The sequence below is a fragment of the Castanea sativa genome, chromosome 2 (assembly GCF_040712315.1).
Source record: "Castanea sativa cultivar Marrone di Chiusa Pesio chromosome 2, ASM4071231v1".
Lineage (NCBI taxonomy): Eukaryota > Viridiplantae > Streptophyta > Magnoliopsida > Fagales > Fagaceae > Castanea > Castanea sativa.
Genome location: NC_134014.1, coordinates 43,654,722 through 43,666,846, shown reverse-complemented (window position 1 = coordinate 43,666,846; position 12,125 = coordinate 43,654,722). Strand labels below are relative to the sequence as shown.

General features: G+C 40.6%; 2 protein-coding genes across 2 annotated transcripts; both read left to right on the top strand.

The window, feature by feature from the left end:
* Window positions 1-1,363: 1,363 nt before the first annotated feature.
* Window positions 1,364-2,224, top strand: LOC142625381 (uncharacterized). The gene has a single exon (XM_075799052.1). The coding sequence runs from the start codon at window positions 1,364-1,366 to the stop codon at window positions 2,222-2,224; it is 861 nt and encodes a 286-aa protein (XP_075655167.1).
* A 1,451-nt stretch (window positions 2,225-3,675) lies between these two features.
* LOC142625380 (uncharacterized) lies at window positions 3,676-5,404 on the top strand. Its single transcript, XM_075799050.1, has 2 exons — window positions 3,676-4,397; window positions 4,891-5,404. The coding sequence occupies exons 1-2, from the start codon at window positions 3,676-3,678 to the stop codon at window positions 5,402-5,404; spliced, it is 1,236 nt and encodes a 411-aa protein (XP_075655165.1).
* Window positions 5,405-12,125: the final 6,721 nt, after the last annotated feature.

The window sequence follows — 12,125 nt, the reverse complement described above, 5'->3', positions numbered from 1 at the left end:
AGACGCAATCGTCCTTTATTGTGTTGTTCCCTCTCTACAAATTCTTTGTGTTGGGCCTTGAATTATTGTATTTGAAGTGGGCTTAGGCTCCTTGCGTGATTTTTGGTCCTAACAATTGGCGCCGTCTATGAGAACAATAAAAGAGGGAGTTCTGTCTTAAGGATAAATGGTGAGCGCAAACCAAGCTATGGAAGAATCGGTTGGTTCACAGAGGGAGAACCAATCTTTAAGCATGCAGCGTGAAGGTAATAGACTGCACACCCCAAGTGTGGTTGTGGAGTCATATCATAGTGATCGTGCAAGAAGGAGACATTCACACACTTGGAATCGTGTTTCTTATGATGAAGAGATGCAGAAGATGCAGTCAGAAATAGATCACTTGCGCAGAAAGCTGAAACGAAGGCGGAGTAGGGGAAGGAGCCCTTCCGATTCATCTAGTGATGGCTCGGAGGTTGGGAAGGATTAGGATGATTATCATGGGTCTAAATCCCCCCTGGCGAATCCCATTCTGTTTCTGCTTCTTTAGACAAGTTTAAAAAATGTGGGGGTAAACGAATAGGGGGATGGTCATATCAAGGTACGGGGAATGATGCTATGAGTAAAGTCCTTAAGGCAAATTTCTAAATCACCTTTCGTAAGAAGGATAAATAAAGCAAAGCCTCCTCATCGTTTCTCTCAACCTACTTTTACCATCCATAACGGGAGGACTGACCCCGTGGAGCATGTTAGCCATTTAAATCAAAAAATGGTAGTTCATTCAAATAATGAAGTTTTGATGTGTAAAGTATTTCCTTCTAGCCTTAGGCCAGTAGCCATGCAGTGGTTTGATGCTTTAGAGGAAGGCTCTTTAGGATCTTTTGAGGAGCTGATGAGAGCGTTCGGGGCTCATTTCATAACGTGTAGCAGGGTCCCTAAGCCTTTAGATTCGTTGTTATCTATGGCAATGCGAGAAGGAGAGACTCTTAAAACTTACTCAGATAGGTACTAGGAAACCTATAATAAGATTGATGGTGATGTTGAAGATGTGGCTGTGAGGACTTTTTAGGTAGGGCTCCCCATTGAACATGGTCTGCGAAAATCGTTGGTAATGAAAGCTGCCTTAAATATGCGCCAACTCATGGATCGCATAGATAAATATAAACAAGTTGAGGAGGATCAGATTCAAGGTAAAGGTAAAACAAAAATGTTCCTGGAGAGAAAAGATCCTCGGGGAGTGGGTTATCAAGGCAATCACCCCAGAAGAGAGCCCCCTTGTCATCCATCGTCGATGGGAACTCCTTTAGTTAATTCATTGTTCAAAGAGCCGGTATATCAAATATTAGAATAAATACAAAGTGAGCCTTATTTTAGATGGCCTAATAAAATGAGTGGAGATGCATCCCTGAGAAATCAAAGCCTTCACTACCATTATCATCAGGATAAGGGACATACCACAGAGGAATGTAGGACGTTACGTGATCATTTGAGCCAGTTGGTAAGAGTAGGGAAGCTTAACCATTTTTTATGTCAATTGAGAGGACAATTTAGGGATGGATCGCACCGTGGTAATATTCCTCGACCAGCATTGGGCACCAATAACGTCATTCTAGCAAAGTTGGGGGGAGAGTGTGGGACATCTTCCAGGATCATGTCCGTGAAGGGTGGCCTTGGGGATAAGGTCGTGGAGATGGGTAATCAAATTGCTAAAAGGGCGAAGTTGTCGGCAGTTCCTATTTTGGGTTTCTCTGAAGAGGACAAGGAGGGAACATGCCAACCGCATGACGATGCTTTAGTAGTTACCATTCGGATCGGGGGGTATGATGTGAAACGAATCCTAGTTGACGACAGAAGTGGAGCAAAGATTATGTATCCCGATTTGTTTAATGTTTTAAATTTAAAAGCGAAGGACCTTGAAAAGTATGACTCACCGTTGGTAGGCTTTGATGGAAAGCCGGTGATTCCTCAGGGAATGATTAGATTGCCCGTACAGGTTGAGGACGAGGAAGTACAGGTTAACTTCATAGTTGTAAAGGCCTATTCACCTTACACGGCCATCTTAGCCAAGCCATGGCTGCATGCCATGGGTGCGGTTTCGTCGAATTTGCATGTAAAGGTCAAGTATCCCACCCGTGGACGGGTAGGAGTGTTACTGAGCAGTCAGTCAATGGCCAGGCAATGTGTGGTATCTGCAATCGTTAAGACAGCTGAGAGTATAGAGGTAGGGGCAGATCAGAAAACTTTATAGCAATCAAAGAGCCCTGTCCAGGGAGATGATGCCAAGATGGGTGGAGATTCGTCTGAAGACCTTGAGAGGGTATTAATAGGGAAAGATGAGGAAAGGTATTTCCAAGTGGGATCCCAGTTACCTGAAGTGGAAAACATAAAGTTGGTAAAGTTTTTGGAGGCCAACATTGATGTTTTTGCTTGGACGATGTATGACATCCCGGGAGTTGACCCTGAATTTATTTGTCATCAATTGAATGTCAATCCCGAGGCTATGCCCCGCAAACAGCCTCCTCGGCGTGCGTCTCAAGATCACGCCGAGGCTATAAGGGTAGAGGTAAACAAGTTGAAACAGGCCGGAGCTATTAAAGAGATCTTTTATCCTGAGTGGCTTGCTAATACTGTGGTAGTAAAAAGAAGAACGAGAAGTGGAGAGTTTGTGTAGATTTTACTGATCTAAACAAGGTGTGCCCAAAGGACCCCTTCCCCATTACAAGAATTGATCAGCTGGTAGATGCTACTATGGGACATCCACGGATGAGTTTCTTGGATGCTTTTCAAGGTTATCATCAAATACCTTTAGCATTATCTGATCAGGAGAAAACGGCTTTCCGTGCCCCCAATGGCAATTATCATTATCGGGTAATGCCTTTTGGTCTAAAGAATGCAGGATCCACTTATTAGAGAATAGTGACTCGAATGTTTGAGTCACAGTTAGGGCGGAATATGGAAGCTTATATTGATGATATGGTGATTAAGAGCAAGAGGGTGGAAGATCATTTGATGGATTTGGAAGAAACATTTTCAATCTTGAGAAGGCATAAGCTGCGTCTGAATGCCTCTAAGTGCTCTTTTAGGGTCAGTTTAGGCAAGTTTCTTGGTTATATGATAACGCATAGAGGAATCGAAGTTAATCCCGACCAGATCAAGGCCATCGTTGGCTTACATCCACCTCGGAATCCCAAGGAGGTGCAGAGGTTGACGGGTATGGCGGCTACATTAAATAGGTTCATCTCTAAATCCGCAGACAGGTGTCGTCCTTTTTATCAGCTCCTGCATAAATGGAAATATTTTCAGTGGATTGAGGAATGCGCTCTGGACTTTGAAGATCTAAAGCAATATTTATCTAGTCCACCAATACTTTCTAGACCTGAGAAGAAGGAGGTGTTGTACGCCTATCTGGCAGTCACGGATTATGCTGTCAGCATTGTCCTTATACGGAATGAAGATGGAATCCAAAAGCCTGTGTATTATGTTAGCAAATCTCTACAAGAAGCCGAAATGCGTTACTTACCCTTGGAAAAGGCAGTGTTAGCTATTGTGCATACAACGAGAAAGCTTCCGCATTATTTTCAAGCTCACTCGATAGTAATGCTCACCCAGCTTCCTTTACAAACTCTTCTAAGGAAGTCAGATTATACAGGTCGAGTAGCAAAATAGGGAACAAGGCTTGGAGCTTATGATGTCAAGTACATGCCCCGGACAGCCATCAAAGGACAAGTCCTTGCTGATTTCATGGCGAAGTTCACCGAGGAAAACCTCAGGAAAGAAGAGGCAATCTTAACGATGACGTTTGTCTTACCCATTAGTGCTCCCCTATGGGAAGTTTATACAGATGGAACGTCTAACCGAAAAGGAGCAGGAGTTGGGATTGTGTTGATTACTCCCGAGAGGTTGATCATGGAAAAATCATTACAATTAGGTTTTACGGCCACTAACAATGAGGCCGAGTATGAGGCTCTTTTGGTAGGAGCTCTAATGGTTAGTCAGTTAGGGGGAAAGGTGGTAGAATTATATTGTGATTCCCGTTTAGTCGTCGGGCAAGTGAAAGGGGAGTTTGAAGCTAGGGATGAGAGGATGCAGAAATATCTCACTAGAGTGAAGTGTGCTTTAAACAAGTTTAAGAGTTTTGTGGTGAAGCAAATCCCTAGAGGACAGAATCCTCACGCCGATTCATTGGCTATGCTTGCCACATCCTTGGGATCGAAGCTTCCGCAGGTAGTGTTAGCAGAAGATATGATAAACTCCAATCTTGCCAGCATGCCAGCAGTCGATATTCACAGTATTCAGGTTGGACCGAGTTGGATGGATCCTATTGTGACCTTTTTAAAACAAGGTATATTGCCCGAAGACAAGACTAAGGCAGAAAATGTGCGCAGGAATGCTCCCCGTTATTGGCTCTCCGAGGAACAGAGGTTATACAAACGTTCTTATTCGGGACCGTATCTTTTGTGTGTACATCCTAAAGCAGTTGAGCCCATATTAGAAGAATTACATGAAGGCATATGCGGAAGTCACACTAGTGGGAGGTCCCTAGCTCATCGTGCTCTAACCCAGGGATATTAGTGGTCAAATATGCAAAAAATCTCCCAAGATTTCGCAAAAAAAATGTGACCAGTGTCAAAGGTATGCGCCGAACATTTATCAACCAGAGGGAGTTTTAAATCCGCTATCCAGCCCATGGCCATTTGCTCGGTGGGGCTTAGACATCGTTGGACCTTTTCCTCAGGCGGTTGGTAATCGAAGATGGCTTCTCATCAGCACGAATTACTTTACTAAGTGGGTAGAGGCTGAACCACTAGCCAACATTAGAGATGTAGATGAAAAGAGATTCATCTAGAAGAATATTGTTACTCGTTTTAGAGTCCCACATACGTTGATTTCTAATAATGACCTTCAATTTGACAGTAAAGCCTTCAGAAGGTACTGTAGAGATTTAGGAATAAAAAATGGGTATTCAACGCCGGCTTATCCTCAAGGAAATGGTCAAGCCGAGGCCACTAACAAGGTAATCTTGGCCGGATTGAAGAAGAGGCTAGATGATGCTAAAGGAAGATGGGTAGAAGAGTTGCCTCATGTGTTATGGACCTATTGCACTACTCCTCGTAGATCGACTAGTGAGACGCCCTTCTCAATGACATACGGGATGGAAGCGGTAATCCCTCTGGAGTCAGGATTCCTAACCTTGAAATCTGAACAGTATAGCGTTCAAGGAAATCATCGCATATTCCTCAATAATCTTGAAACTATTGAGGAAAGAAGAGAGGCAGCCAGCGTGAAGATGGCCAACTATCAGCAGAAGCTCAAACAAACATATGACAAGAGGGTGAAATTGAGGCCACTAATGCCAAGAGATCTAGTATTAAGAAAGGTAGTAGGAACAGCAAAGAATCCCACATGGGGTAAGTTGGGTCCTAACTAGGAAGGGCCATATAGAATCACGTCTGTAGCAAGTATTAGGGCTTATTACTTGGAAGACTTAGATGAAAAAGTAATCCCCCGCCCCTAGAATGTAAAAAATCTTCGTCGTTACTATTATTAATAATATAAGATCTTCTTTTGTTGTATAAGCTGGAAGTCTGTCTTACTTTACTACTCTTTGTTGATGTATTGACTTAGTTATCGTTACAACTAAGATTTCTAAGTGTTAAACTAAACCTAGGCCTTGTTCAGCTCCTCGGGCCACAAACCTAGGGAAAATTAACACATTGGCAAAACCTTCTAAATGTTTAATTGAACCTAGGCCTTGTTCGGCTCCTCGGGCCACAAGCCTAGGGAAAATTAACACATTGGCAAAATCTTCTAAGTGTTTAACTAAACCTAGGCCTTGTCCGGCCTCTTGGATCACATGCTGGGAGCAAGGCGCAACCTGTTTACCATTCAATTTCTTGGGTTGTAATTATAAAGTATGGCCAAGGAGCCTATTTCGAAGCCCAGTTTCAAATAAACATAATGTAATGGTTTGCTTAAGCTTTGAAAGCTAATGTATTATTGAAGTTGTGACAGTATGGCCAGGAATTATGGAATGGGTACCAGGCAAGAAGGATGACAATAGAATATGTACAAAAATGAAAATATAAATTAAAAAGACAAAAAAATACTATAAATAATGAAGAGTAATTTCAATGCTTTGTTTTTATAAAAAGTAAGGATCGGTACAACACAGAAACAAGGCAACATTAGTCCATTGGCCCACTACAAAAATGTCTTAAAGTTCCTAGGGTTAAAGATTCAAGCAGTTGATTGTTTTTCCTTAGCGTCTTTTTTTTCTGGCTCCTCTTTCTTTTAGACTGCACAACCTTGACCACATCCTCTTCATTCTCCAAGACAACCACATTAGTTATTGGTGGCAGGTTTTTTCCTTTGCCTTTGGCAGAAGCGGAAGAAGGATTTTGATCTGGAGTAATTGTGGAAGAAGGGGGAATAGAACTAGAGTTAGCTGGAAGCTTTGGAGGAGTGGGTGCCAACTATAATGCGGAAGGGTAATATACTTTTTCTGGAGCCCAAAGCTCAGACTCAGTAGATACTACCGCGGCATCCAAGGCATGGCCCCACACTTCCAGGCGGAACGCACGGGCAACATCCCCGAGTTGGGCAGTGAGGCTCTCAGCTTTTTTCTTCATGCCAGCATCATATGCTGCTTGCTCGACCTCAGCTTTCTCCTAGTCTTTAGCCTCTAGTTGTTTCTGCGTCTATTTCAGCTCCACCACCATAAGAGCTAGTCTATTTTGGGCTTTTTTCTGGGCTTCCAAGGCATTGGTTGCTTGTGTCTCGTAGCTCTGAAGTGTGGATTCCGTGTTCTTATGAGCCTTCTCAACCTCGGATAGCTGGAGGAGAGTATCTTTCAATTTTTGTTCTGCTTCAGCTTGGGCCTTTATAGCTGCTTCCTGGCCATTTTTGGCTTTCCTTGCCATGTCCAAGGAATGGTCTACCCATTCCTCGACCATAAAGGCAGCCTGGACAACCTGCGAAACATAGAGATAGTAAAAACAACAACAATGTAAATGACGTACACGTAGAGATGAAATCATTAATACTAACACATCAATAAAATGGGGTACCTTGGCTAGGTCTTGCTTCAAAGACAGAAAGACCTCTCTTTTTCTAAAGGATCTCAGTTCAGCCATGTCCTCAGGTAAGTATAGCGCCTTTTTCAGGCATTCTGCCACCAAGCTTGACCTGCCTTTCTTGGGGTCCCTCAAATTGGCGTCATCAAGCACTGGATTACCTAAACTCAGAGTGAAGATGGATCTCCATATTGAAGCTCTCTTAGATTGGTCACCGCTCATTTCTTTAGAAGTCCCAATGTGGGTAGACTTCTTTTGCTGCCCTTTTCTTGCTCGGGATTCTTTGGTGGGTGGCTCGGCAGTCTCTCCTTCTTCGATCTCCTCGAAGTTTTTTCCTCCCTGACTATGTTTCCTTTTCTTGTCTACAACCTCGGCAGGCGAGGTACGTAGCACTGACGGAGTCACAGGACGAGGTGGTACTACTACAGCTGGGGAAGAATCCCCAGCATAGGCTTTTAGTATAGCGAGGAGATTCGGTTCTTTCTCTTGAAAACTCATATCTCTCAAAGAATGAGTTGCAGAAGTACTAGGAGCATCTGCACGATAGAAGACTTCGAAGTCTTTTTTAGTCACCTCGGGATGAATGGGCTTGGGTGTAGTCTCTTTTTCCTTGTCCACAGAAGAAATTGGGGGCTCCTAGGAATAAAGGAGTCGGGCTGCTAAAGGTGCTGGAAGCTGGGCGTCTTGGGTCCTCGCGGGTGAAGGCTCGGTCAATAGGAATCTTGGTACGGCCACGTCAATTTTCGCCAACCGCAAATCCTTAGCTCTAATAACGTTTTTTGGGCTCTAAAAACGTTTAGTAGAGGGTTTGTAGCCGAGAATGACGTGTGCCGCTCTGAGCTGTTTGTCCGTATATAGAATTATCTCCGACCGGAGGATTCTGTTCAGATCTTGGAAGTTGACCAAGTGTTTATCTGGAGTGGTGTGATATTCGTCTGCCACAGAAACTAAAATATCGTTAGTAAAAATTACTAAGTGCAGAATCCTTACATAAAAGAAGTCCACTAAAAATCCCTAGTCTTGCTTCAGTTAACCCTACCTGGCTCCCCTTCTTGGGTAGGGCAATGTAACCCATCGTACCAATTCCCCGAAACAATAAGAAAATCCTCGTCCATGCCCTTGCTCGAGTCAAGCAGACAGGAGATTAGTCTAACTGCAGGAACCCTACACTTCATATAGTATTTAGTTTTCTCTCCTTTTTGGTAATTGTATACCCAATTTACGTCATGCTAGGAAAGGTTAGTCCCCATCTTAAGGTTTATGGCATCTACACACCCTAAAATCCTAAAAATATTGGGGGAGCATTGGGTTGGGGTTAGTCTATAGTTTAAGAGGAAGTCTCGGGTTACTCTCCCCATAGGAATTTCCATCACACCTTCAATAAAGGCGATCATAGCAATCACTACCGACTCAGGAGGCCGGGTAAGACTAACCATTCTCCCTCCTCACATGTTTAATTTCAACACCGTTAGGGATTCTATATTGGACCTTAAAAACTGCTCTCGCCTCATTAGTATCTACTAACTTGGCGTATCTACCCATTAAATCTTATGGAAAGAAGAAAAAAGAAAAGGAATCAAAAAAGAAGAATCAACAAGAAAGCCAACACACCTCTAAATGAACGCTAAAATTGCTCCTTGGGAGGTCCCTTTTCTTCAAAATGCCCAAAATGAACCTCAGCCAGCCCCAGGTCTTGTTTATATAGAGGTAAAAATGCACGGTAATTTTCCCGCTCATAACTAAGAAGACAATCTGAGCCGTACAATTCTGATCGAGCCGTAGAACGTGGGGAGACAGGGAGCCGCTTGACACCATAAATGATCGATCGTGGATTCCGAAGCGTCAGGAACGTGTCATAGGAAGCGAAAAGACGTTAACAAGTGGGAAAACAAGTGGCACGTGGGAAGCTATTTTACAAAGTTAAAACTTGGCTTTTGATTCAGAATTAATAGCATAAGTTTTAAAGGGCTATTGTGGGAGCCCGAGGACCAAGTGTGAAGATTAAAGAATAAAGGAAATCTCAGTTAGGATGAGAGCTGAGGACCCGAGGATGTGAATATGTGTTTGCAGGGAGAAGTACAAAGGGTAAGCTGGTGATATATGGCAGAGAGAGTGAAAATATCGGGTGTGAGGATAGGCAACTGTGAACTCTGCATTGATTGCTCTGTACCTAGTTTCCTAGCCACATTAAATGAGGAACACCAGCTTTATCAACTGCATTGATGTGGAGGTGACCTGAACAGTATAAATCACAGCTAGGCAGCTTCTTTCCACCACTTTCTACAAGCAAACATACAAGTTTCAACAAAAGAAAATGGTTAGGTGGGAGATGAAGAGTTGAGATGACAAAGGCAAGGAGTATAAATAGGGATGAAGGAGGCTAGGATGAAAATAAAAGAGGGACACGGCTCTGAAAATAGAAAGAATATTGGTATTTGAATGTAAAGGGTTTCTCCTCGAGAAAACCTGTGAACAAGCATTTCCATTCCTCTGTTATTTTGAGTGGAATCCTCGGGACGCAATCGTCCTTTATTGTGTTGTTCCCTCTCTACAAATTCTTTGTGTTGGGCCTTGAATTATTGTATTCGAAGTGGGCTTAGGCTCCTTGCATGATTTTTGGTCCTTACAACTACTTTCCTTTTTTTTCCCCCTTAAGTAGCTTGTAAATTCTACTCACAAATCATAAAAATTATTCACAATGTTTTAATAATCTTCACCCTTCAATTACAACAAACACATAAGTAGAAAAAATTATAAAAGAGTGTAATTATTTATAACAAAAGTTGTCTTATAAGAAGAAAAAATAAAATATAAGAATAAAAGTTTCGAGTCCTTGTTTATAAAGTAGTCATCTTACTAAAGATGCAACATTATAAGAAAAAAATTGTTATTAATTTTAATTTGAATCTACAACTTAAATTATTTTTGACCCACCCATAAAAACTAATAAAAACTTATCATTTAAAATTTTTTGTGAAAATATTATGAAGAAAACGTTTCTCTAAGTTTTATGCAGACTCATTTTGGAATCTGGCGCAAGAGAAACAAAATAACATCAAAATTGCCGAGGAGAGCTAGGCCGGAAATCAGTGATATATAATTAATGGCGTGACATCCTATTCAGCATTATTTAAAGAGTCAATTACTCTCTACTACAATGCAAAGTGATGGCAACCATTAGTTATCTGTACCATTTTTGTGATCATTAATGCTTAATTACTTTTACAGGAAACAATACCTCCAAATGTATTAGTTCCTCACTTACTTTCTAGTAAAACAACAGCAGTGCTACAGTGCTTCCTGAGGTACAATAATCTGTTGAACTTCATGATGAACGCAGTTCATGTAATTGATCATGTTGATATTAATTTAAAATTTCCTAAATTGTTAGAGGTATGACAAGTGGCACAATTATAAGGGAATTACATTTGTAATAATTCCAGAAAAACATGGGGCAAAGATGAGAATTCTCATGTTATTTATCGGTGCGTGTAAAGAAGATCAGTGTCAATAAGGTAGTTTACAAGTAGTATATCACTTTGTGACAAGTGCCATTCAAGCCCAACAAGAAAAAGATAAGTGAAATGAACAATTGCAAATAACCGTTGAGCCTTAAGTATAAATAGAGGGGTCATTCTCAAGAAAAAGACATGCACATCTAGAAAACTTATTTTACATATAGATTATTGTAATTTTAGTTCCTTAAGAGATTCTCTTATAATTCATAAGGCTTTATGACTTGTACATACTTTGTAAGTGCTTCTTTGCAACCTTGTAAGTTGTAGTTTAATCCAATTTATATAAGTTCATCTCAATTTGATCAGTAATGCATCTTCAATCTAGTTTGAAATTTAGCTTTAGGCTTGTATCTGTTTATTATGCACCTTTAATTTAATTGAATTCTTAGTTTGATTATTTAGGCTTCAGATTGCTAGATTTGGGGTGATCATGAATGACTAAGTTTCTAAAAGTCCCCCTCAAAAAAAAAAAAGTTTCTAAAAGTATGCTGGCATTAGACTTCACTTAGAAATTAACTTGATAACTTAAGGCTTACTTACTTGCTTTCCATATTCTATTGTTATTTTCATCTTTTCCATTAAACCTCAAAAGGGCTCTTAATTGAGAGGACATTTGAACCACATCCTTTTAACCACAAAGTTAGATTTTACTTTGAAACTTTAAAAAACGGACCAAATCATAATACATGGAATAGCTAAAAATTAAAATACTCTCAAACATATTAGGTGGTTTTAGAAAAAATGCTGGATCCAAACGAACACATCTTTTTCAATATTTAGACAAACCAGTTATGAAGTTGGTTGACCTTTTCCCCTCTCCCCACGGGCCAAACCAAAACAAAAAAGCACAGCCCATCTTGATTGTACCTTTTTTTTTCCCCGCGAAGACTGTACATAATTGGCCTCAAAACCACTTTTGCTGACTCATTTATGTCTTGGGTTGCTCTTTCACATGCATGTCTTGATGCACTTTTATATTATCTATGATAATGGGGCCATAATAATTGCTAGCCTCCATATGTCTCGATGAAACAATACAGTGGAGATGATAAAAGCTATTACACTCGATTAAAAAACAATTGAAACAGTTTTCATAAAAATCGTGATTTTAAGCTATAGTTTTAATTGTTTTTTTACGTGAGTAATAAATATTAATCTAATGAAAATAGTTTGCAAGGATTGAAGAATCTTGTTTTGTGATCACGAATTATTGAAAATTTTGTACAAAGTGGTAGCAACGTAATTAATCTCGTCGGTAACATCTAGAAAAGAAAGACATCACCAAAACTTTTATTAGTGCATCGTGTAAAGTGACTCTTTTTGTCTTAGCAATAGTATGAGATTTTTATGTGTTTTTTTTTTTTTATAAATTCCATAGTTATAATGGTTGGGAAGAATTTGAACCTAAACACTAGACAGTTCTTTTGGCAACACCAAAAATTGCCAACTGAGTTATGGAATTCTTGACTTAGCAATAATATGAGCTGTTTGATTTGTTTATATGAATGGCTATTAATTCGGAGACAATGACACTCTCTCTACCACATTGATTCAAGAT